Below are 27,550 nucleotides of genomic sequence, written 5' to 3' on the forward strand. Positions count from 1 at the left end.
TTAAACAAATTTAGGAGACCGCTGGAACTGAAGCTGGAATTCTGCTGAGCAGCATGTGTGTGTCGATCTGACAGACAAGCAGGAAAGATGGAAGCTAATCARTTTGGCCTAGCTCAGGCACTAGGCCCACAAAGAAACGATGCTCAACACATTCACTCGGTCGGTTCAAGCTACCTAAGCTCACACAGCAGAGCATAAAAGTGAATGCAGAACATCAGCACCTGCTGTGAAAGAGGGCACTTTTCCCCTCCCCTTCAATTATATTTCTATTCTGTGTAATAGAACTAGCACTTTTCCCCTAAACCTGAGAAGTTCATGCAGTCAGGTAAATTCTTCAGCCTTATAAGGCAGACAAGTTAAATACCATGCACTGAAGCGGCAATATCAGGCGCCATAACATATTAAAGGATCCTCCTTGCCAGATACGCACTGTATACAACCTTTAGGGCAATTTCTTTGGGTTACCGGGGACAGGAGGCAGCACGAGCCGTCCAGCTTTAGCCAGAAACCAAACAGGAGAGGAGCTTGCTGACCACACCGTGCACGCTTTTGGTTCAGGCACAGCCAGCTAGGCCAGATCTCTTTAGGAACAGCTTGGCAAGGACACACCATGGCAYGGTGGGGCTACGAGAACACAGGCATGACGTGGACAGGACACAGGACGCTGTTATAGCGGTTTGGGGGGACGAGGGGAGATAAGGGGGGGAAGAGGGCATCAGAACGGTTATTGCAGCAGGTTCAAATAGGAAGAGCAAAGTGGTAAGGCAGGGCCTAATTGGGCTGAGCACCCCGACGTATTCTGTTACTTCTCTCTTCTGTGCTAGAMATGGCTCGAAAAGATGTGAAGATACTTGATAACGGATAGTTTCAGTAAGAAACTATCTAACAGAGAACTTATTGACACGACACTTAATTTAAATGTTTTGTTGGGCCACAGAAGTTCATAAAGACTAAGCATCATTTATGACAATCAAATGTGATCAATTCCAAGATCCTGATAAGAATAAATGTTCTTCTTAATTTCTGCAACACTTCAATTCTATACTGCGCAAATATAAGGATATTCCTACTCACACCAAAAAAAACCAACAAAAAAAAAACTTTTAGTGCCTGTATCATGGTAATTCTAAAGTAATGAGTTAAAACCAGAAGATTAAGTGATTTAATCCAGAGACTCAGCACAGACTAACAGTGTCCATTCTCCTACTGCAAATTTCATAAAAGGAATCGTCAACTGACTTCAGAAGTCAGTAACAGAAGAGCGTAAGGACTGTTATCTCCTCTTCCTCATCTACCTGACTAGTGCTGAATGCTCATACAGCTAACTGGCTGCCTGAAGTCGCATGTGCAAATTAACAGCAAAAATCAACCGTCTTATCTGACACTTTACACTATTTCTTTAATCCTTTTTGTAAAGTGACACATACTGCGGTAATGGAATCAAAACAGGAAATGGGAACAAATTCCTGGAACAAACCAAAGAACATGCTCACTGGATAATATTCAAAAGGCAGAGGAAATAAGAGTTTTAAGGTTAGCAAGCAATGTATATATACAATCTACTTTCAGAAATACAGATRATCTAGAGAAAAGGTCTTTCCCTCTCCCAGAGCTATTTAATATTGACAAGCCAAGGGCAGCGTGCATAAGAGTTTCTATTCGCTTTCTGCTGCACAACCAACCACAGACTCATGACATTTAAGAGAGTCTACATTTCAATTAAAGCTCCCAAAATACACAACAGTACGTAGGAATTAAAACAAAGGCCTAGTCTTCACTAGTAAGAGTACAAATGCTATTTTATCTGGAACTGCAGTTGTAAAACCACTGTTTCTAAGGTAGTATGATCTTCAGCATGGCAAAAATATACAATAAAGTGTCATGCACTGGTAGAGCTTTTTTCAAAGTGAATAAAAACAAGATTTAAGATGCTTAAAATTTGTGCTAGAACTTCCACATGAGAACAGGATTTACATTTCTTTTTTAACTAAAAAAGATGAACATTTTCATCCTTACCTCTTTCGTCTCCTCAGGGTCCGAGTGATCCACAGTTACATACAAATCATTCTGTAGGTACTTCAGTGCACTAAGAGGGTCAGTTTGAGCTTTTTCTTCAAACCTGCAAAGAAAGAAGAGACAGACAACTCGAATGCAACCGTTTCCTTCATTACTAAATACAACCACCTCTACCCAGAGCAAAACCTATCTTACAAAATTTTCAGCCAAATATTTCCAAATAAAAATGTTCATGGCATCTCAGCCTCATTTTTGCTAGAGTAGGTGCTTTCAGGCCAGACTGAAACATGAGGAGTTTTCTTTTTTTTTTTTCCTTTTCTTTTTTTTGTGTGTGTGAGGGGGGTGCAGGGGGGAAGACTGCAAGAGCAAAGTACGATGCTCCATTTATTAGAATTGTTTAAAAGCATGCGAAGTTGCTATACATGGATATAAAGGCATTTAGCCCAGGTTTCCCACGCACAAGAGAAGGAAGGTATGAGAAGCACCCCATGTCCAACAGTTCAAATGTGGACAACCCTCATTCTTTTCCCACTTTCTTTTAATAAAGGGAAACGGTAACCTCTGAATTCTCTGAAGAAAGAAATGTACCCATCTACTCTCAGAAAAAGATTTCGGGCTCAGTAGGGAAGTATGTCTGCTCACTGAGGATAGAGCACTGAGTTGGGCACGTAAGCCTAGATAGTGGCAAGGTTTAAAATTATTTCTCCCCCCTATCACCTAGTTCTCAGCAGTATCTCACACTGCGTGCCGTCTTCTGAATCATCAACACATAACATCAAACTTTCCCACAGTGTTGTACTAAAAATGGCTGAGACAGAATTCTGGATTCCGGAGACCAGGACCAAAAAAAAGAGTTCTCAGGTACTTTACTGTACTAGCCTTGTATCAGCTGCCTTACAAGAAAGCAAGGTATTTTATTCATAATATATTTCAGTTATCTTTATCAGATTGATAGGCTATTTTCCATAAGAAGTCATGTGGAATGGATTTAACTATGTCATCATATTTTGATTCGGGTCATCTATGTGGCTATTTACACTGCTGAGGGTATCTGCAGCCCAAGTTTTGAAACTGTCTTGAGATCCAAGTCACTTAGACAATCCAAGGAGCATAAAAAATTTGTCTGTTACCTGATGTACCCAACATTTTGCTAATTAAACATAATTTCTTCCAAACGTTTACAGAGATTTTCTTAGATATCTCTATGATCCAGAGAGCTGAGATACCTTAAAAAATGCCATCAAGACTTCACCTCTACACCACACCAGCTTGGCTCCACTATGACTGGCTGGTACTAAACAAGCTAACAGGTCAAACGGGATTCCAGCTGATCCAGTAGATCTGCACCGTGGTCTAGGCACCTTATCTGGTGCCTAGAGCTCTGGGGAGTGCAGTGAATGGATATCCAAGTGACTGTGCAGGTCAGCTCAGGCCTCGAGAGGCATATGAATTCCAGCAATGCACCCACCATATCAGTCCCAGGCTGGTCACGTTTGGGCTCCCTCCCATATACTCCAAGAAATGGGAACACAGTGCATAAAAAACAAACTTCTGCCAGACAGGATGCAGCAGCATTTCTTTGGAGTGCAATTTAAGCAAGTGAAAACAAGTAACCCGAAGCAGTGTCTGCAGGCAATATATCATGAGTTAATAAGCCTCCCAGGTTACTGGCAAGACCTTTACTGGTTCTTGTAGGTACCCCCCGTTACACGGCTACTCTGCAAAAGGGCTCATCCAGCCACAGACCCTTGACTATAATGATTTGCTTGCTGCCTCTGAAGTAAAATACCATTAGTAAAAATTGACCTCCAACTCTGGGCAGAGCTCGATAATGAAGGATTCTCACCAAGAATGCAGAAAGAGACATTTATCAACTTCAAATCATTTGCTGGATCTTGTAAGGCTCTCTCACTACTGCAATTTCTTGCTTAAGGCAATACCATAAGCCTGATTTTGAAAAGCTTTTGCTCTAACTAGCAAATATAAGGAGGCTCTGAAACATCCGGAGTGCAAGCATTGCATCACACAGTGTAGCTGAATTCTGCATAAGTGAGATCTTTAAGTGATTCTGAATGGGAAACAGTGATGACCCAACTTCGGATGAGTCTCAGATGTGCAAACGAATCCAACCCCCAGACTTCATTAGCATCCTTGTGAGCTGTTACTATCTCCTAGCATGCTGCTTCAGAAACATACTCCATTTCCTTGGGAGGTGACAGTACCAAAACACATGATGATGAGCAGCAGAGTGAAAAGGAAAATTTAAAAATTCTCCATGATTTCCCACACAACTTCCAGATTTTTCTCGCTTTAGAAAAGCGCAGTAAAACTAGAGAAAAGTCAGTTACTGCAAGTCTATAGTTTAATCCTGGTCCCACTACTTTTATTTATTTTTATTTTTTTAAATAATCACAAGACTTGCAGACCATCATATAACCAGGCACTTGTGAGAAATAATTGAAGAAAATCTTTTGTGTTTCTATACCTGTGCTTTCTTATGAGGTATTTGCAGTGTCTTAGCAGGTATTCCTTTGAAGGTCGACAGAGCTTCAGAGACCAGAAATCATCTAATCTCATCTTTGGAGAGCAGGACTTGCCAGGATTCCCTCCAAATAAGTAATGAACCTAAGTAAATGAGATGCAGATCAAGAAGTTGATTGTTTATGTACATCTTTGTTTAAAGAAGAAACATTATAAGCTTATAAGGAAGCCTCAATAAGAGGACTTTATAGACCACCTGAAATATAAGCTGTCTCAAAATACAATCAAAGGCATTAAAGAGTTTTTACAACCTCACTCACAAAACTGCTCCACGCAAAGTATTCTAAGGGAAGACACACTAACGAAAGCACCATGGTGCAGGCAAGCAGCCCTTTCCTTGGGTCRGAGAAGACCACTATGCTCCCCAAAGACTGGCAACATGAGTGGGAAGTCCTAAAGATGCTCAGAAGTGACCAACATGCTCAACTAATCTTGGGAGATGACATAAATAGGGCTGGTGTCCCCCGCTTGTCCCATAGGCTCCAGCTAGCCTTAATTTGATTTGCAGAGAAAAATATTTCCATAGTCTCTGGAAGAGACTGTTACTGCAATTGCAAGTTAGCAAAACCGTGATACTGAACATCACTTTAATGTCTGTTTAATTAGCCTGCCACTTAATATAACTGTGCACAAAATTCATTTTTTCTTCAAGGTAGCTCAAAAGAAAAAAAGCAGTCTTTAGCAGCGTTTTTGTTCATTTTAAGATACGCTTCTGAAATACAAGGCTAGACTTACAGTCTCAGAGAGGTAAATCTCAAGAAAAGTGGAAGCATTAAAAAGAGGGTTGTTTATTTCTTCACTTTTTTTCCACATCATTTGGTATTTCAGATTCTGAACTGTTGATATTAAACACGTCACAAAGGATTTTCAAATACTGAGGTTCAAGAAGTCTAACAGGCTACCTTTCTCCACAGCTTTAAAAATAATCACTCAAAACAATGTATTCTACATCCCACTGATGTAGGCTCTCCTTATTTATACCAGAGGACTTTAGAAAGGTCACTTGAACAGAGGTTTCTAAAAATAAGACTCTTCAAAACAAGCACATCAAACAGCTCTTTAGACAGAGTAAAGCTGGGCAACTGCCACGATTTAGAAACCCTCACAGTAACTTACAAAATTCTGTTCAGTCTCATGGTACTTTACCCTCAATTGTTCACTTTTAAGTATAACAACATTTACATTCTATCACTAATGTATGTGACAAAGAAACAATACAAATTCTCCATACAGAAGTTGCATCTATTCTTCCTTAAACATCCCCAAACTTTTAAACTAGTTAGGTTTCCCAAATTGAATTAACATCCTATGGAATGATAAGTCTAATTCAGTTCAGACCATGTTTCAGAATAAATAAAACAAAATTTAGAAACAGTTGATTTTAATCACAGAATACTGGAGTAAGGGTAAGTGAGCATGTCACAGTAATTTAAAATCATAGGTTAATGAAGTTAGAGTAACCTAATCTTTGGATTTAGATTTTATTGGTTAACATACACAAAGCCCTAAGTTTATTGAGCGGTCATGTACACCATAAACAATTCATTTTAACTATAATTACCAAGCACAGGTGTGCAAAAGTCAGATAATGCTAAAGAATGACTTTTGCTTCTGACATACCGGATAAGTAAGGCATCTCTGTTGGAACAGATTCTTAACCATTTGCTTAGCTCATTCAAACACACTTTCTCACAGAAGTGTTGGTAACTATCTGTGACCATTTAGAGGGATGATCTTGAGAAAAGAAATAACTCCGAAGTCACTAAAAGAGGTTTTGAGATTAAGTCCCTGAGAATAATGCACCAAGCTTCAGTTGTTCTCAAATATAAGAACAGCTACAAGCTAGCCACTTGATAAACTCAGTAGGTTTAATATAGCCCATTGCCTGCATTTTGATTGTATCCAGAAGCTACCAAGTCTACTTTGTACTCACAGAAGTACCTCGTCACTTTATTTCAAAAGGCAATGACAAGTTAACTGAAATTACCTACCCCACAAGCCCAAACAATAAATAAAAAGCCATATTCACTGTACTATCTTTGATGAAATGGAAGCCGACCTAATAGAAATGACTACACTGGAAGAGTGACAAGACTAAAATTACTGCCCCTGTATCTGAGCACTCATACCTTGTGCAACTCATCGTACACCAGTTGGTGGGCAAACCTTGGGCAGGGCTCCTCTTCCTGAAGGCTTTTACCGGGATTCTCTTTTGCTGCTTGGTCATTCTTATAGACGCAAGACCTGAAATACAAGGCAGTAAGTAATGGTCAGTAGTACCTACAGGAAGTAGAAAAAGTTACTGAAAGGCTACAAACATTCAATTAGAACCACTTGGCATACAACACTGACCATTTTCTTACTTCTCCATATACTGTCCTCTTTAATCCCATCCCTGTTTTTAGCTTTGCAAAGAAATATATCCAACAATCTGACAAAATGCCATCTTGACTGAACAGTCCATGAGCACAAGCCAAAGAAGAAAAAAAAAATCCAGAAAACATACAAGTTCCATGTCATTAGCTGTGTGTATCTAGCACATAGATATATTGGAGGTATCTTTAGATGCTATATTGCTCAGTAAGAGAATTGCCTGCATGAAGAATTTTCTTTAGGCAGAGTAGCAACTTAGATACATTAGTGCTATGGGAACCCTAGGCTGCAAATTTTAACAAAGCATTTTTTTTCCCCCTAACTGAAGGCCCGTTTTTAAGAGCCATTCTCACCCTTCAATGTGATTTGTCCTAGTTTTGAAGAGAACTTTAACAGAGAAACACTGCCAGCTCTAGAAAGGGACAGTGGCAACCAGCTACCAAGTACCATACAGCAAACAGATGAGGGGACGTTCTCTCAAAACACTGGATCTAGCAGTTACCTGAAATGCCACTGTATACAGTCTGGAAAGAGCTGACAGATCTGGCATGAACTCTTCTCCATCACCATTCACACACAGAGCAGAACAGCTTCCTTAATTTCCAATAACTAGTACCATGTACACTGGAGCAAATGACACCTGGCTTTCTATCAGTCTGCAACTTTCATTTGACTGAATTTGCTGTGTGGATGATGAACCTTGGACCTGAGCTTTTCCTGTGGGAAAAAGTCCTTATAAAGACTTACCTCCTTTTCCCTCTTGACCCTCCACCTGTCTCTAACAAAGCAGGAGCTCGCACAACCTCCCTCCTTCATTTGTTTTATTTCTATGGTCTCTCTCTTCCTATAGAATATAGGAAAAACAGGTACTTGGAAGGAACTCAGTAGTCTTCAAGATTACCATTGCTTGGTCATACCAGGCTACAGAGTTACTTGGGAAACATGATCATGTAGGGCTGCTTTCTAAAGGAAGTCAGCGTAGATGTTAGAAATAATTCAGCTCTCATCTACTTACCAGCTGTTCCTCACAATGTCATAAATCCAGAAAGAGTTCCTAACGTTCTCTTCCCGCTTCTCTTTGTCTTTACTGAGCCCTGATAAGACATGGATTTCGTTCAGTTCTGGATCAATGGTAGCCCTTTGAGTGAAACCTGTCATTGGAACTGACAAAAAAAAAAATTGTTAAACTCGGAAAACAAAAGATGATGCAGGAAAGAATCCAAGAAATTGAACTTTGACATTTCCCTCCCTCTACAGTACGGCAGATTTACCAATATCTATGGTACAAAGCATGTAATTTTACACAGCTATCTTCTCAGTATTCTGGGATAAAGAATGTCTCAAGCCTAACTTCAGTACCTCGTTTCCCCATTTTAGTCTTTTTAAAGTTTAATTAGTTTCACCTCTTCATCTGTCATACTAAAGAGAGCAATGGACTGAGCGATCCCAAGCTGGTGTTTCTATGACCTCTCCTCCAGTGCCCTTATTATTTACCACAACTTAAACATGAAACGGCACATCTCAAAATAGGAGCTGTGAAGAAGTCACAGAGCAAACAATTCGCTTCTTCCCCAGGCCCAAAGGAGGGAGAGAGGGAAGAGGGGAGGACACAACAGCCAGAGACCGACTCCTTCCCTCCCAAGGACAAGTCCTCTACAAATTCTCTTGATTATTGCCTTGTTTTCTGTAACTCCTGGGAGCACAAAACGCATGCTGAAAGCTGCTCCTTCCTAGTGAAAGGTATGGACGGTGCTATTTCACTTTTTAAACTGCCTTTGGATAGAGCTAGATGATCCTTGCAGATCGGAAGTCATTTTGTTATCATCTCCTCTGCAAAAGGAAGCACTGATTCCTGAAAGCTCAATATAAAAGTTGAAGATGAAACTCAATTACGCAGCTCACAGCCTCACATTGCTTCCTTGAAATCTTTGTCCTAAAGGAAGTTTTCTGTATTTTCTAAAGAGTTGTGSTGTAATTACTAAGCTATTCTTCTGCTCCACCTTCAGATTTAGAAATATGGCAAAATACTGAGGATTCCAGCAGTTTTCATCATAATTTCCCGAAAAAAAGGTCATCAAATTTGTTTGGCAGTCCTTGCTGTTTGTTGTATAATTCCCATTTCCTGTTTCCCTAGGCAACCATGCTTCCAAAATGTATTTGTGAAGAGCACGTGATCTTTGTTTACAGATCCTGTTTGTCTCATTTCTCTTTCTGGGTCAGTTTACAAAGGCTGGTAGAGGTTCCTGGCCCTCAATCAAGATTTTTGGCATGAAAAATTCTCAGAACTCTTGTATTTTGCAAATTCTTCCCTGCAATTAACTACGAACTGCACACACAGCCTAGAAAACAAGCCCCGTGCTAACAAACCATTTAATATTGCCGTTTAAAAATGGACAAAACAGTATTTTACAAGCCTATTCTGTAATAGGTTTTGGTCTGATGCTTCACTGTTCTCAGCTGGTAGGCCAGGAAGGCAATAAAAGTCAGTTTAAAGCTTCTAGACAGCATCTGGTTTGCTACAGCTTCTTTAAGTCCTTACTGAAATGTTTACGAAAATTGAAAAACAAACTGTTTTCTAGAAAGTGCTTAATTCATACGTAAACATAAGTAGAAACTGAAGTATATTCAAATACCGCATTTTCAGAGTCACATTGACAAAATCCTTCCTTACGCGTTTACAGAAAGCAGTAGCAGAGCCGTCGAAGCGCTCACCAGCGTAAGCCTGCCTATTTTGACCTTTAATTTTGTCATGAAGTTTCCGAGGAAAATTCATCCAGTTTATAGGCAAATGGGTGACAGAGCAGTAGGGGGAAAAAAAAAACAACACAAAGCAAGGAACAATGCTGGCACAAGAACTACTACGTAGCTTGTTTTAGTTACAAGCCACAAGGAAGTTTTTAAATCAGAATAATGAGGTACTGTAGAAGCCACCCAATAAGGAATCTGAGAGCAAAAAAAGAAACAACTATAGACTAAATATCAATTTTTGAAAAGTATTATGCAACATGTTTGTTTGGCATAAGCGTGGACCCAGAAGGATTGAATTCAAGGCATATTTGTGAAATTCCCGGCACGAGAGACATCCACATCTGATCAGCACTGTTAATGTAAATAAAAAATGTCTTTGCAACCTTATCTGCTGGTTTGACTACTAAGGACCATGTCAGGTTTAAAGAAAAAAAAGCATGCATGTCTTCAGAGCCTTAATACCTCAGTCTCACTGAAATGAAATTATAATTATGAGGAACACTGTTAGTATATTCCCATTGATACAGGAAGCACGCACGAAACTTGTCTAGAGAAGTCCCATCCCATTAATGTCGTTAAATAAATGATTTTTTATCTAGTTTATGCTTGATTTTCTGAAGTTGAAATTATTCTTTAAATAATGGAGGAGGAAAAAATCTCCCAAGGTCAGCATCTGTTTTACCACTTTTGGTAATAAGAACAGGGTTTATTTGCAGCAACTATAATCAAAACTGAAATCAAGTAATACCAGGCCTCCCTCAATTGTACATCAATCTCTTATTGACACTGTTCAAAATGTAAAACTCCTAAATAAGCAAAAATACATATCCCTGCACTTGTAGGGGGTCTAAGACGAGGAACAACTTATTATATAAACTAAAATCTTTCACCTGTCTAACCAATTATTTAGAAACCACATTTAAGCAGGGCCTTAGATTAGACAAAGTTGACACCCAATCTTTTTCAGAGACAGAACGAGAAAGTTAGAGCYAATGCAACTYAATAAATAAATAAATAAATAAAAAGGTTAACAAGTCCCTGAAAATAAAATGAAGAGGAAATGAGAAACTACCACAGCACCTCCCTATTACCGTGTAACATGCGAGATTTTAAACACAACAGAAACTTCAAAAACATCTTTGCCCAGAAAGTCTGATCCTACACAGAGCACAAGGGTTACTAATAAAATCATGACGACTGACAAACAGTTCCACTAGGGGGTAAGAGAGCTTCATAATCTGCAAACGCAAAGGACTTGCAGTAAATAGGGGATGTAAYGCAACCGACTGAGGTCGGCGTATTAAAGAGAGGCTGTAAACTTGTGAAAGATACTCRGGACATTTAGCTAACAAAACGTAAGCTACAAAGCAAACTAAATCCTGCACATACGAAATTAAATTGAACCTGCGATAGTAACCACTTACTGGTTACTTCTTTGAAGTTTCAGGATCACGAGTAAAAAGCGATAAACAACACGGGATGAGGATCAGATGCGACGATACACGTGGCCTATAAGAACTGTTATTTTACGACGCACTAGATTCAAAGGGTCCATTAGAGGTAAGGATGGCTGCACGGGAGCTCCGCTCCATCCCCGTCCCCTTAACTCCTCCACTTCTTTGCATAAATAAGTAGATGTAAATTGGCTTTGGAGCTAATCTCCACTGATTTCACGCCCGTTCAAAACGCCTCTCAGGCCCAGGTACTGCTCAGCTCAGCCTTGGGCAGACAGCTCAAAGGACATAAAACAGCGCCCGAGAACTYAACCCAGTTTGTTTTGAATGTGGCCAGTTGCACAGCAATGCTAATTCGGCTCCCATGACAGTACGTTACTGATTAAAGAGGAAAAGCAGTACCAAGAAAATACTAAACACAATCAATCCTGTAAGCAAGTCCAATAGATCGTGAATATTTTTCATGTCCCGCTGCATTTTATCCCAGAACCTCATTAAGCAGTCCAGAGCAGAAGGGCGATAAGTAACTGAAAATTAGATGTCTGAATCCTCTCTCCAAAACTTTTCACTTCCATTTATTTTGAAATATCAAAAATATAAAGCTTATGGCCTCAATATCTGAAAGTGACATTCAGCCAAACAGGCCTTTAGTTCTGAACATGCAGCCAGTTACACAAACAAGTAGTAATTCCTGACAAAGCTTTCATAAGATGCTGTCTTACCCTCTACAGTATAATTTTCATTTAAATGTAACGTATGGCAAAGCTTCTATAGAAGATCATGCAGCACTTCTAAGATCCCTTACTCACAAGCATTTGATCATAGCGATGACTTCAGGAAACTGAGCATTTTTTGGCTTGCATGTGCAGATACTGTTGTTTTGCGCACAAGGTTTGCTGCTGCCAGTGCATAAATAAGAAAAGAGTTTTCACAGACGCAGAGCTTGCAAAGCAGTAGATCGGAGTTCACACAGAGGTGGTTCTCATAGCACTAAAAAGCTTGGAAATTAAACCCAACCTCTCTCCTTTGAAGAGATGCTACAGCATGTTTTTAAACAGCTTTGAAACATAGCATTGGGAAAACAGTGATACAAGGCATGTAGTCTGCAGACAACTTCTGAAGAATTCATGGAAGGCAATTAAGGGAAGCAAGTTCATTGGTAGGACGTACGTAACTACACATGCAGAGTTCCTAAGGATTCTTGCTTTCATTAGAAAAATGAGGATTCCATAAACTGAAAGGCTGAAAACCATTAATATAAACTTGCTCTGCAACAGAAATAAATGTAGCTAGTGCGAACCTTGCTGCAAGTGCACGCAGACGCCTTACACAAGCAGTAYTGATTAGCAGTGTCTATAAAAATGCACAGCACCCCAAAGGTTAGTGCTCTTCCCTCAAACTGCAAAGCTGATGAGAACCAACAGCTCCTAGATCAGGATAAAGCGTGGTCAAAGCACCTGTACAAATTATTCCTCAGACAGTGTCACCTAAATTACTGTTCTTTCAGAACACGTTACTGCTAATCTCACTACGAATAACTTGCAATATCTTCTCTCTTTGCAATATCCTTGTGATTGTAAGAGGAGAATGCTACATCACAAGGATATCACTGCTCACCAGAACCCAGGATCTGATAGATCAGTTTAAAAAATTTTAATAGATCAGCAAGTTAGTCCAATACCACTACTTGTAATCTATAAAACTGATGCAGCACCTCTCCTGAACTTCCATGGAGTGAACTTAGATGAGCGATAGAGTACACAGGCCAGCTGTTGACGCAGCAAGATAATGATTCTCCTCCTGGATTTTCTCAGGATGAGACCACCTTTGGAAGTCAGCCATGGTCAGGAACAACTAAGGAGAATGTCTAAATAGTTTGGTTGTCATCTTGAAAAAGCAACAACCCAATGTGCAATACATGTAAGTTCTCACTCAAGTAACATAGGATTTTGGAAAAAATAGGTCATTTAGTAAATCCAAGTGGAACTCTGCTACCATGCCATCCCTATAGAGCACTCTTAGAAGGCTTTGGCAATTGCTTGCTCTCCAGCTTCCCTTCATAACTAGGACAAAGTATTTTGAGAGTGGTTCAGAGAAGCACCTTGCAAGATCAAGAGAATGTAAAGTCAGTCACAAAAAAGGGTCTCCATGGCAAGAAACACACTGGCCACTAGCAAGGTAGACCTCACACTGAACAAGGGCAAAGCATGTCAGGTGTTACAAACAGTCAAAATGGGATCTTGATATCTTCAGACTGCTAGCCTGAGTTGGCTCCTGGCCAGGTTGGGCTAGCTGTGCTTTCTATTTTGATCAACATTTTTCTGACATCATCTTGCTTTAAATCAGGATTTCCTGGACTTGGCTGTACAGTCCCTGTCCGTGGTACTTATTCATGAAATCACTAGTCTATCTGGATGGAGCATCTGCTACACCGTGCAATCATCTGCAAGGTATCTGGGAACCTCACAGGTGGCTGAAAAAAAATATTTGAAGTTTATCTGCCCATGAGAACTACTTCTGCCATTACAAGGAGCTACAAGAATATTTAGGGCTTGTTCTCGTTTGACTTTAGAAGTTACCCAACGCTGAGGGAAATGAGAAGATCTTGATTCTCCTGCAGAAGGAAATTCTCCCTCTGCTCAAGAATTCCGACACACCACCTGAGTCAGGGCCAAACACGATTATCACGGGGACCTTGACCACAACTGTGTGCTTCTATTATTTCTGCTAGGGCAGAAGCAACTGCCTGTGATTAGTCCTGGGTTGTCTGCTCAGCGAGTCAGGCAAGCCATCAGTATAGCCTTTTGAAGTTGTCTGGTGTCAGTGGCATCTCTAAACCATGTGCACGCTGTAGAAACATGCTCTGGCATATGTAAGGGTTTTTTTGTTTTTTTGTTTTTTTGTTTTAAATAGTGTCTATCAGTAGAAGTATATCACTGCTGTGAAGGGGATGCCCACTAACACACACATTTCTGCCTGTCTTCCAAACACAAGTTCTACTCTTCAGTTGTACTTCACACCCTTCAATCTGTTCCACTTCTGCCTCTCTCCATATCTGACTCATCACAGCAGTTGTATGCGTTTTTTCCCCTCCGTCTCACTTTGCCCGTTCTCTAGCTGATCTGACAAATTTCTTGCTCCTAACACYTATCATGCAGGAGAAAGACAACCAGCACTAATGGCCTAATTTCATTTTGGTGCCCTCCTCTGACAAGGGAGAGAAAGCATCAGTTTATTTTTGATGCAGTGAGCTGGAAAAAGCACCAATACTCACTCAGTGGAGATGGCTAGGGCAGCTGGGAGACAAAAGGAGCTGCAAAGCATACCCATGCTCAAAGCAGATGAAGGCTTGAGAGGTTTTTAGCAGCCAAAATCTTAAAAGCTCTACTTGCCATATACAAAACCATGTTTCAKACACTGTACCTTGATCACAGCAGAGCCATTTTCCCAGGAATGAAGGCATGTSTAAGCTTGCTACCCATTATGTCGTTACTTCAAAGTAAGAAACTTTAAGTAAGACTTATCACTCACTACTCCCTCAAACACGTCATCAATATGAGAAACTGTTCCCGGGATCAACACCAAAAGGACAACTGAAGGACAGCAAGAATCACTAAACAGCATAAATATCTCATCCAGAAAAACAGACAGCAGCAAGAGCAATGTATCATTGCCATAGTTTTCTAATGTTGTAACAAGTCCATATTATTGATATACCTTACCTATCAGTTTCACTATTTTTTTTAATCTTCCAACTACWCCAACAGAAATTTTAAACAAACGCRCAATTAAGTTCTCCTAGGGTAAAAATCAAAATAGCTCAACTAAGAATAGAACTGAATGCCACATGTGAGCCAGGAACAAAATGTAATCATGGGACTTTATAGGAACATTTAGGTCAGACATCCTCAACTTGATTCATCACACTGAACAGCACAAACTTCACAGCAACCAGAGAACCATTTCGTACGTACTGATCAAAACAGTATATCATCGCTTAGCAAGACGACAAAAAAAACTTGCTTTTTTGGGTGAAAGTAATGTTGTCAGCACTTGCTGCTCTAATGTAACAGGCATTTTGTTCTCTTCTTGTTAAAATGCGAATAATCCTAACATTTTCTTTCATAAGGGAAATGTTCAAATCTGTTTGTTTACTTTTTACGCACAGGAGAACAGTAAACTGAAAATCTACTCATGAATTATTTCCAATGAGTCATTTTCTTACAAAGCCTACTATTCACCACGTTGGAGCCTGTGGGAAAGGGGAGGGCTAAATATTATATTCGCATTTGCTAAACTGAACCTTGCAGTGAACATACTCAGCTGAGCAGCGGAGCTCTGTCTTCACTAGGAGTAAGACAAGCTCAGTTTCTTCAGATCTGAAGTTATCACAGGTGTCTGCTTGAAGCCACAGGTTTTAAAGCTTCTGGCTACCAAGAAACTTGGTTATAAAAAGCAAAATGGCAGAATGCTAGCAATTTCAGAAGAAAGTCAGGTTTTTAGAAGTTCTAAGGACAAGAAACAGTGTGTGGATGCTTGTAGATCRGCATCAGGCAACATGAGGGCACCTAGAAGTGTAAACAGTGCAAGCTGGTTCTTAGAAGCACTCAAGTAAATAAATCACTCTAAAGAATAAGAGGTTGGGTACTCTTCTCCCTCAGCAGCATAACTAAACAAAACGAGCAAGCAATAATTCACTGCCATCAATAATACACTTGAAAAGTTGARCTAGAGTACTTGCTAAAAATTAAATCTGATCAAAATAAAGAGGGCAGCCTAARTTGAAGATAAATCGGCTTCCAGGGATTTTGGTAATGGAGGAAGAGAGGACAAGATCAAGCATATATATAAGAGAAATACTCAAAGCTTCTCTCTGTGATACAGTGCAACACAAATTTCAGCTTCTGAGCTGCAAGCTCTTCCCCCCCCCCAGTGAAAGATACTCTGTAAAATAAGGTTGAGTTCTCCTTTCCTGGTTTAAGGACAACTATTTGTCAGTCTTTCCTGTTTTTGGCCGGAGTTTCAGAGGAGATGCTTTTAGTTATTACTTTGCTGAAAACGTCTTCTTGTGAGGGACCACGTGGGCACACGTATCCATTATTTGTATCGTGCTAAAGACGGCAAGTATGAAATGACTGGAAGAACAGCAGACAGGCATAAGCATAACCCATATATTGTGGAGTTTACTTGGATACACAGGGTTAGTTAAGGACGTTAACCTGACATGCCAGGATACCGAAGTCGGCCATTCATCTACTTAACAATGTATTTATCTCATCTGCACCGACGGGAACAAATTAATACACAGTTAAACTCTTACCCATCCCTGAATCTTTCTTAGTGCCATCCGATATGATATCCACATGGTCGCTGTCTACATCGTAACTGAAGAAATCATTCAAATAAGTCTTCGACCTCTGGCCACCAAACACATATAAGCAGCGATTTTTCTAAAAAAGAGGAGAAAAAACAATTTTTTTTTTTCACGAAGTTCAAGAAAGTTTATTGGCCAATTGTGACCATTCACAAAAACACTAATTAATCACAAAGAGTAAGAAAGAGATTTTTCTTATAAGCTTAAAGTCACGCCTTAACTACTAGTTCCACTAATCTTGATTTTGTAAACATTTTTCCTTCCATCTCCAAAAAGATTCACAGTGGAACAGTTACGCAAAACAGTTTATATTATTCTCAAACTCAGTAAAAAAACACTCAAGAGGTCTTGATTTTTCAGTTTCAAGAGCTAAACATTTATAGGCTCCCAGGTTCCCCACCCAAAAAGCCTCTTACACATGCAACTCTACAGACTTCATTTTCATGATCTGTGTATGGGACCACAGATTTGGATCCAACACAGGGTATCAGCTCAGGAGTGAGCTAGCAGATTTCACATATTTAACTGTTACAGCCACACCTGATCAAGCTGTAGCCTCAGAGCACTGAAACAGCCATTCATTTGTCAAGTTTCATACGAAAGAACAAACAGTCTCAATGTCAAAAACCCACAAGATCATAATTTCACTATAAAAAACAGGAACAAAAGACCGACTGTAAGAGAAACCATTCAGATACCAGCACACTTATTAAACTCAGAACAGGCAAATGGCAAGCCAAGAATACCAGGTTTATTACTTCTTTCAGTTTTGCCAAGTGGAAAGTCCACAAGAGGCAGATTATTTTTCTTCCAAATGGTAGAGAAAACAGCAAAGGATCTAAGCTTCCATGAAGCGTGCTTACAGAAACCTGTATTCTTATGTTTAGCACAGGCATCTCTCACACGTTCGCTGGTACCTATGCAAAACTTTTTGTGGCTCCCCCCCCCCCCCCCACCAGATTTTGGAGAACCTCAAGATGACAAAAACGGAACCGAAAACTGTAAAAGCACAGAATTCCATATAAAAATTCTGATCTCTCCTTTCATTTAAAAGAGAGCAAGAAAAACCTCAGTGAACTGTTCAAACTGAAAATCTGTGGACAGTTTTCAAATGGATGGATCAGGAAACGCTCGAGTGTCATAATATTCATTTCAGTTCTCTCCCTAACCCCCCATTTCAAAGTTCAGGGTCAGCAAAGCTCTGCAAACTCCATTTGCTCCCACAAGAAGCTACCATATAAATTCAGTGCGAAATGGCCATTGTACGACGGCTGCCTACGCAAGCAGTCCAACTTGACACAAATTCCCTTTGCACTATTATCCTCCTGCAAGTGCCGGCACTGACCATCCTCCCTTTCCCATCCTATAATTCCCATGTTCTGTGCTTAAATATACGTATGACTGACTAGCCCAATTGGACAGGCAATGGAAGATTTTTTGAAATACCTAATACTGATGAAGTGCTACACTAAAAAAATAAATAAAACAAATCTCACACCTCTGACTTTCCACCAGGCTCTAGATGAAATGCCTGTAACGTCACCTGCGCCCAGCATAGGAAAGAGCATCAGGCCCACGCAATTACACATTTGCAATAAGCCCCTGCACTATGAAATCAGAAGATTCTAAGATGCTTTACCAACTTAGGAAAAAAAAAAAATCTCTTTAGCTTAAATTGAACCAATGGCCTCTGGGTCTACTTATCATTATTTAATTAAAATCCATATTTATTTATTTACTTTTGAAATTATATTCACAGTTAAAGTAATGAATGCTCTGACTAGGACTCAAATTAATACCACCTGCACTTACCAAAAAAAGCATCAGAATGTCAGTGAACATAAAATCAAGTGAGCCGACACGCCAATCAGAAGATTAAAAAGCTTCAAGCTTGCAAGGAAATTAAAACCAGATGTTCTCCTTAAAGTCAGGCATCATGAATCAAAGTATAGTGCAGATACTTACAGAATGGAACAACATACAGTGTCCTATTCGGGACTGGATATCCTCGGGTCCAGCATTACAGGAATCCTCTCGCAAGAGTTTCCATGTCTGACACTGGCAGTCAAAAGCAAACAGTCCACTGAACTGCGGTTCGCTGGCTCTGCTGTCGTCAACACTGCCGTTACAGGTCAGAATTCGACCTCCAAATGTATAGATCATGTGCTTTTCAGAATCCATACACATCTGTAAGGACAAGAAAAGTAGTTCTAAGTCAGCGCATTAAGACGTAAGATTAAACATCCCTGCCCTGCAAGCGTCTAGTAAGTCAGACAGTGCACTGCACATCTCCTAAACCTCTAGTGAATGGAAAAGAACGCAAATGTCTTCATGGTTGACAGGTGCTAATCTCAAAACCCAGTTCCTTAGTTTACAGTATGAGTCCAATTTCATCTTGCCCTTTTAATAAGGGAGATAGGCTATATGTACCTTTTGGCATCTAAAAACTTTGTTCTACTTGCTTTTTTCTTTTTAGAAAAAAAATTGCGAGTTTTTTCACTAGAATCTGTAGTCAATTCTGCCAGAAAGTACACTGAATACTGCCCTTGACAGGGGCTATGAAAGGGAAAAAGTCAAATTCACTGCTTATTTACTGAATGCCATCCAATCGATCCAGAACAGCCTGTGATTCGTTACTCGTATTCCATCCCAAGCATATACTTAATGTTATCCTAATTACTTCAATCTCAATTAGGGCCGTAACCTGGCCAAGGATTTTTTGGTGATACTGCAGCAAAAAAAAAAAAAAAAAAAAGTTTATCCCCAAAGCTTGAATTCAGGTTATGGCAAACAGGACGTGCATCACAAGTGCAAATCAAAAGTGACTCCAGGTAATGCTTTCAGACACATTGCAACACTGAGTGTTACAGAACATCGGGGGGGAAAAAAAAAAGATAAGATTACAATAAGACAGAGATGCTACTCGGCAACGTCTATACAAAACATTTTTAGTGCAGCGCATTTTTGTGAAGGTTAAACAAAAACAGCTATCCCAGTAGGTACAGAGGGAGAGAAGAGGAAGGGCTGTAGATTGATAAAGAACTCAGGAAGGATATTCTTTTAGAAAAGACAGCATGGAAAGAGGAAACAATTTCAGAAGCAGCAAAACAAGGTAGCGAGACCAGCCTTGCTAGCTGGCCATTTCATTTTGCCTTTTCCCCAACATCTAGGAGACTCGTACTCTTTATTAACAAAACAGAAAGATTGATTGGTTTTTGTTTCGCAGATAAAAATTTTCAGTTTCAGCAAAAATGCCCATCACGCTGGCAGACAACAGCATTGGTTACAAAAGACAACCAGTACCGATAAAAGTAATTCTTAGGCTGCTTTACAAAAATGAACATTGTTGTGTTACTTCTTGGCCATGTTTTTTTTTTAAATTAAGAATGAAATACCTTTTTCAAGTACACAGAAGCCATTTAACACAACTCAAGGGAAAAAAAAGTCTTCAATTTGAGTACATGAACAGCTGTAACTTCAAAAAAAACTGGTAGCCACTCCTAAAACGTGTTTCAGTCCCTACAAGGCATATAGGTTCTACAGCATTTGATATATAGCCGATTTTGACAGAATCCTGATCCTGCTGGCCTCATTTCACTGCCTTGCTTATTGTATTCTCCTGAAGGTAGCAYGAACGGCTTTGTGACTTGTTCCCCAACGTCCACCAAGTAGGCAGAGCTGCAAACCCAGCTCAGCAAAACTGACTAAAAACAGATGAACTGTGCCTCCAGCTTTAATAAAGTGTGTGTCTGAATAAAATGAATCACTTTGCAAAGATTTTACGAGTCTCTTGACTCAATTTCATTAGAATACCAGTAGTCAATAGCACTGGACAATGATATCGTCAGGATTTAGCTGAAGTGCAAACAGCAACCCTCCCCTTCGCTGCCTCGGTACCCGATGCAGCCATTAAGTTCTAGCAGGCCATGATTCAAATTACGATTCACAAGCATGGAGGAAAAGGTACAGGAACTTTCATTAAGGTTATCAGTGTAGCTGACCTGATGATCAAACACCAGCTTTGGCCCTCCATCCGCCGCAGTGTCTTCACTGAGCAACATCCATGTGTTTGTGTCAATGTCATAGCGATAGAAGTCACTTTTCAGAGATTTACTGTTCCTCACGGAGGAATCCAGATAGCGTCCCAGCGTGTATATCTGCCTTCGCTGAATGTCAATGCACATCTTGTGACAAGATCTGGCACTAGGACCATTCTAATAAAGAGAACAACCACAAAAATAAAGAGAACAACACGTTTAATATTGCTCCAGGTAGATCAACGCACACTCACTCCGGGAAAATAAGTACCATCAGCAACTGGAAATCCTCTGATCATTCAAGAGCATCTGCTTATAATCACACAAATACAGGATAAATATATAAACATCTATATAATAGGATATTCTATATACTATCTGTGCTTAAAAAAAAGTTTTTGGTGTCTTTTTAAACAAGCTTTTGACATGAAGCCTTTTTGTAAGGTTTCTTAGAAAACAGTTTCTTCCAGAAGTGATTCTCAGAGGCATGTGAAAGCTACTTGATCTTTTAAAATAACAGAAGTTGATGCACATGAGAGGCAAGTTAAGATGTCATAGCCTATAAATAACTACATAGGAAGGAGATTAAGAAGTGCTCTATTACAAGAGGCTCTGTTTTATTAATAGGATGTTTTCTAACAGATCATAACCAGACACTCCCACAAGCAATCATATCCTGTAATGGGTCTTTGGAGGTAACAAAAGCACTCCCTGTCCTTCACAAATAGATACGGCCATTCCAGCCTCCAACTACAAGAAAATTTCCCACGGTAAGCAAAACTGCCACGAGTTATGATCTTTAAAGAGAGACACGGAGGAACGTTGCCAAATTGTAATGACCTTATCCATCCAGGAGTGCTCAATTTATAAGATATTTTATTCAATGAAATTAAGGTGATGCACCACAGTACAGCAAAGTATCCTTTCTGCTTCAGCTGAGTCTAGTCTTGAGAGCTTTCATACACTCATCATGAAGTACTCCCGAATACCAGGTCAAGATGTGCAAAGCCTTATTTGCAAAAAATTAGGCAAGAGAGGGGAAAATTGTAGCCATGCTTAATGGTAGGTTCTATAGTCGTTTGTTTAATCTTAGTTTGTGCAATTATGGCGTTCTTTAAATGACAATGCCAGAACAAGGCTGGCTAACTGAGAGCCTTCTTGAGAGTCCACAAGGCCAAAAATAAAAGCTGTGTGGAAGTTGAACAAAAAGTCAAGTATCAAAGGTCAGTACTGAGAATGTACTGAGAAACTGAAAAAGGTAATCTGAAAAATCAACATGAATAGTGAGATTTTAAGTACCAAAAAAAAAAAAAAGGTAAGATGCACAGAAAACTGAAGTATGAAAGACTAAAAACCAAACTATTAAAATCCACTGAAAAATAAAGGCTATGCAAGTAGACAAAGAGGTAATATAAATTCCAATTTATTAAAGGCCCTATAGTTAAAGAAAGYTAGTTATGCCACACCAAATAACCAGCATAATACTTACTCCATATGCTAGCAAATACTGTCTTCTGCATAAAATCTTGGTATCTGCACTATTTCATGTAAAAATGTACTGGAACTATTACCAAGATTTAAAATTTACTGATGGAACACATTTCACTGAGCTGAATAAAACATGAAAGGAAATGTTTCATTTTTGTAATCAAGAGACTTTAATACTCATGTTAGAGAATTCAATTTTTTGATTAAAGAATAGTTACAGAAAACTGTTTACAGTAACTCAAATAGCTAAAATATCTGAAGAGGTATACTGAATTGTTCATATTTTGTAAATATGAAGCATTATGTCAGCAATGATTACTGTTTTGAGGATTAGTTACTTCATGGTAATTAAGATAATTTACTTTTCTTTAAAAAGACCGATAGAAGTGAAGCATTAGCATAAAATTCTGAAATGCAGCAAAAGTTCATTGCCTTTGATCACGCGGAGGAAGAAGCTGAAAGCAAAGAAAGCAGCATGCTCAATCTCATTTCTAAAAAATACAAGTTAGTAACAGTATTTTCCAAAGGACTGCATTCAAAACATATAGGGTAGTCTCTTTGCACGAAAAGTACTGACTTCTGTATTCGCGAAGGTTCTCCCTGATCCGCAAGWAAGTAACCCCAGTAGACAAAGTCCATCTCTAGTTACGTAACCGGGACACTTAAAGACATTCCACTGTTCTCCTGCCAAAGAGCACATATTTGCTTTGGCACTGCCACCATTTAGAGGAAACGTTAAGACCTGTCTATCTGAAATAGGTGCTTTCAGACATTTCCCTCTGTCAYGTCCTTGCACTTTTCTTTAACTGAACGTGCTGATCTAAGTACCAGTTTTCCCCCCCATCTCAAAATGACAGTCTCTATACGCTACATAAATCCTACCAAATCCGCTCAAATAAAGTTTTGGCACATTCAGGAACAAAACTCCAATTTAACTAATTTCTAGACCTGTCTCATCTAGAAGAAAAATTTCATCTTCAACTGAAGATTGTCTGAGCACAGGTATGAGGCTTAGTCACTTTAACATCTACAATACCAATTTCAAGCCATAGGCATCAAAAGCAAAGTTACTACGTTGGATAAGTTTACAACGTAGGAACTTCATATCCTAAGACCATGTTAAAAAGAGAAAAGAAATCAGGAAAGATATGCAAGTTCTCATCTTTTTAAAAGGTAAGAACTATGCGTTGGTCAGGTCTCACGCAGTAGCGTCTACCTTTTAAAAGGGCTCCTAAAGATGTTAAGTTGGACCATTTAATCTGTTCAGACTGCGGGCGCAGAAACGTCACCATCTCAAGGTTACGTCTACAATTTTACCTTTAACTTTACCACCTTGAAGAAACTGYCACAGCATGGTCTGTCTACTCTAATATAGAAAGCTTCATCCAATCCACAATCTTGTTTTCTCTGAAAACTTAAGTTATTCCTGTATATCACTTATGAGGTCACATGGAACCTGGCAAAAAGCTTCCAATCATTTTAGCACCCACGTTTACCAAAATAAGTAAAAAACTCCATTAACCAATGGTACACATTAGTTTGACATTTGAGGCAGAAGAGTGGAAAAGCCTAAACCCGCATTTCTGTGAGGGCTACTAAATTTGCCTGCAGAAGTCCTTGCAGTACAAATATACTTTAATGGGAGACACAGGGTCCATTTACGAGGATAGATATGTACAGACACTTGAAAATGAATAAAACACTTCCAGGCACACGTGATTAAATGAATCAAGAGCCTGTGGGCGGTTGCGAATGTTCATCCAAAGAAGTGTACTTCACACAGCTACAATAGTGAGCCTGTTGTTCAGACAAAGAACACGCTGGAACAACTTGTTATGGAGAAAGTGACCCACCAAATTCAAATGGGAAAGAGTTTGTTGATTCCGGAAGTGTTCAAAAAAGCTTGACCCCTTATTAAGCAACAAGTGAGAAAAATCAACCATAATAGACATGACTTGCCTTGTTTAACCTACAGTGGAAGACATCAAGTGTGGTTAGAGAGCAAGAGAACTGCCTTTTTTTCCTGCCCCCAGAATGCGGACTCAGTGCACAAGCCAATGGCCCAGACTGATGGGATTGTACTACATCTCTGTACCCGCTCACAAATTTGGGCCTTATCACCAAAAATAAAGCGAAGACTTTCAAAGTGCCTGATTTATTGTGGGCCTCACTACTCCATTAAATTGTCATTCACAAACACCTGCAGATAATTAAGAGTTTCATCATACTTTGGTAACTACTGAGTGAACAAGCCCGAGTCTTCGGTCGCATTCTGCTCACAACCACATCTGCTTCGAAAGCGAGAGATGGCTCGACTGTTTCCTAAACCACACAGCTCTCGCTTGGCTGCCTGACAAGAGAGGTGTGCCTACTGTAGGGAGGAAGAGCGCCCAAAAGGCAGAACACGGGACTAAAAACGTACCAAAAGAAAGAGTAGCACAACGCAAAGCAAACTAGTCAAGGTTATTCTTTATCTGTTCTCACGAATATCGGAAGCGATACCAAATTAATGCAAGACTCCTCGTTGTTAAGGACTACTTCTTTAGAGCTGGTTCTATTCAATCGTCTTCCCACGTACTAGCAACTTTGATCTACATTTTTGCAGAAGAAACTTCAAGAACTGCTTGGCTGACTTAGTAGAGGCACTACTTCCCAAATATAGCGCATCTGGTTAAAACAGACTTTAGCAAGTCACATCTAGCAACGGTGCGCAATCGTTCTGAACAAGCACCAGCTTTGGGGACTCTTTCCAGTTCTCATCACAAAGCCTCTGGCACGCAGACTGCAGAAACCACACATGAAAGCAGCTTGTGACTAGGTTAAGTTCTTATTCAGATGGGCAAACAACGCATTACTGCTTTGGCCAGTCGCTTGCATTTATGCCAAGGCTGCAGTGGCAATAATAAAGCATTAGCATATCACATTTCTAATCTACGGGGTACTAAACAATACCAAACATTACTAAGCATCAGCACCGTTCAGTTTCTATGGAACTAAACAAGCACCCACCCGGAGCTAAGACTAACCTCAACAAAATGGCTTTCTGCCACCCAGCATCGCCGCACAATTAGCGCAGCATAATAACGGCTAAGGCAGATTAAACAGTACGCGCAATGGCCTCGTTTTAAAATGGCACTAAATGCCGAGCTTCTCTTCCCTGCTCGAACACTCTTCTTCAAACATGTTGGTCTTGATCATAACTCTTCCAGTCTCCAAAATGGAAATAAATGCCCTGAAGAGGATAGGATGAAGGTAAGGGAAAGGGAGAAAGTATGTAGACTTAGGAGCACACAGTATTTTAAGACAGGCTTTCCATCCCTTAAGTGCCCAGGAGTGACCAAGGCCAAAGAGGATTTTTTTTTTGGTTTCTTCAGTGCTCCATGAAACTCAGTTGTGCAATGCCAAGTGAATACATAGTATACTTTATGAAAGGCCTTCTCAACATGCTAAGCCACTTTATAAAATCTAATTAGAGCTTTCTTCATTTAACTTGCAAATGCTGAAAGCAATTATCCCACTTAAGGACTAACTTACAAAACGTTTTCAAAAAGCAACACAACGGCACCCAGAGACAGTACTGCCTCCTCAGAATAATTGATTCGTTCGTATACGGAAGAGAAAGGAGTGGAACACAACTCCTTAGGGTAGGGTCTGCTCAAAGAATTAATTTATGCCAGGATCACCGTGCATCATCTTAGCAACAGCATACCGTTACGGCACAAACATGATAGCTTACATTCTGTGTGTGTGTATATATTTTTTTAATTATTATTTTTTTTAATACATGTCCTGTGAACCTGATTTAATGTGAACAACACTGAGGTAAGCCAGTCCCCCCGTTCCCCTCAACAAACAAAAACTCGGGGAGCTTGGCTACTTTGGGTTGTCATAACCTTTAGCAAATAAAGGGTTTTCAGTTGCAAGCAGATCTGTTTTATTCAGACCGATCCAGATGAAAAACCTCAGGAGCAAGCCTGGACGCTGTTCAAGAGTAAGGGAAATAAAAACAAAGAACAGCTGACTAATTCTCCCTTCTTCGTRCTTTAAAAGACTGAATGGAATGTGAACGCTGCCTCCAGTAGAAAGTTCAAAAATAAGCGTCAGGAGGTAAATGCTCTTGTCCTACAGCAAACTAGGACGAGGACATAAAAAGACACAACCAACCTACTTTGTTTCTGGTTCTGAGCAGGCTGTCATGCAACAAATAGTCCCTCCTGCCTACACACTGCTGCAGAGATTAATTGGTCTCATTTCCCAGTTTCAGTGTGTGTTTCAGCAGATTCGGAGTATGATTTATTTCGTCCCCCCCAAAAAAAAGAAAAAGAGAGAAAGTTCTCTACAATATTGAAAATAAAATGAAATGCGTATTATTCTTGGCATGCTTCCAAGTCTATAGGCTCTTTAAGATTAGAACTTGTTAGTCCTTTATCAAGTCTTAAGATAACTCACACTCCCAAAAATGTTTAATCTAAGCAGTAGTTCAAAAGGATTTGGTGTATTATACGCCAGTACTGAAGTCAGCAAGAAAAACAACTACAATTATACACAAAAAACCTTMCATCCCACATAAGTTGCTCACAGAAGGCATTTTAAATTTCTCATAAAGTAGGGTACCAGAAACCTATCAAAAGAGTGCAATCTAGTGCTTTCTATGGTAGCGCAGGGCATTTGTACTGCCCGTCAGCCCAAAGCACAAAATAAATTGAGTGGATATAAACTTTTAACACCTACACAAATACCAACCATGTGCCAGGAGTGCCAAGGCACACGATGGAGCAGCATCCAGCACATCCAACCATGCAACAGGAGAATCGCGACAGCTCTCGTGACCAGAGAAGGTGAATGCATACTTCATTACATTCAACTACTCTGCAGATTTGCCTCGAGTTAAGCTTAAAGCAGCATACAAAGTTCACCATTACACCAGGGCAGCAGCCATATATTTTTACCCTAAGCTTTCATAAATAGTGGCAAGAATATCTATCAGATATTCCAACTTACTTTTACAGCTCCTGAATCAGCTACAAGGAAGAGTCTCAGAATACATGAGTTAAGAACGTTTTGTCAACTAATATTTTAGGAAACCTATGAAATAGATCAGAACCTGGCCAAGAAGCATGACATTAAAACTCCCCAGGACCACTATGGAGCAACATGGGTCTACAATTTTTCCCCCACAAAAAAATTAAGTCTCTAAGGATAAATACTAGATTCAGACTCCAGAAAGTTTCTGACAAGTATTTGTAAACAACTGACCRCTAATGCATCTAGGCAAAGGTCAAGACAAGACGAAGATATCCTTTGCTCAAGCAGTTGACATAGTATTTGAGCTCTGGCTAATCTGCTTACAAGTGTCCTCCTATAGCAATGCAACTAAATAGATTTAGTTGCAAAATCCTTTCTGGGCATCTGACTCGGACATGATGGAACAGATTAAAGCCAGAGGCAGCTTTTAGCACACAGTTTTGATTCAACTGCTCTGCCTGCTTTAGGAAAGAAAGAAATTAAACAGGATGAAG

General features: G+C 39.7%; 1 protein-coding gene across 3 annotated transcripts in view; it reads right to left on the reverse strand.

Moving 5' to 3' along the window:
* Positions 1–27,550, reverse strand: part of MKLN1 (muskelin 1) — an 86,847-nt gene that overhangs the window by 9,811 nt on the left and 49,486 nt on the right. For all 3 annotated transcript variants that reach the window (XM_026091309.1, XM_026091308.1, XM_026091310.1), the window contains 7 exons: positions 20,508–20,720; positions 18,472–18,693; positions 16,453–16,582; positions 7,946–8,093; positions 6,687–6,801; positions 4,502–4,641; positions 2,017–2,119 (listed from right to left, as the gene is read on the reverse strand). In XM_026091309.1, coding sequence (XP_025947094.1) covers positions 2,017–2,119; positions 4,502–4,641; positions 6,687–6,801; positions 7,946–8,093; positions 16,453–16,582; positions 18,472–18,693; positions 20,508–20,720 — 1,071 coding nt within the window. The remainder of the gene's footprint in view (positions 1–2,016; positions 2,120–4,501; positions 4,642–6,686; positions 6,802–7,945; positions 8,094–16,452; positions 16,583–18,471; positions 18,694–20,507; positions 20,721–27,550) is intronic.

This window comes from Apteryx rowi, unplaced genomic scaffold, assembly GCF_003343035.1.
Source record: "Apteryx rowi isolate R43461 unplaced genomic scaffold, aptRow1 scaffold_9, whole genome shotgun sequence".
NCBI classification, from domain to species: domain Eukaryota; kingdom Metazoa; phylum Chordata; class Aves; order Apterygiformes; family Apterygidae; genus Apteryx; species Apteryx rowi.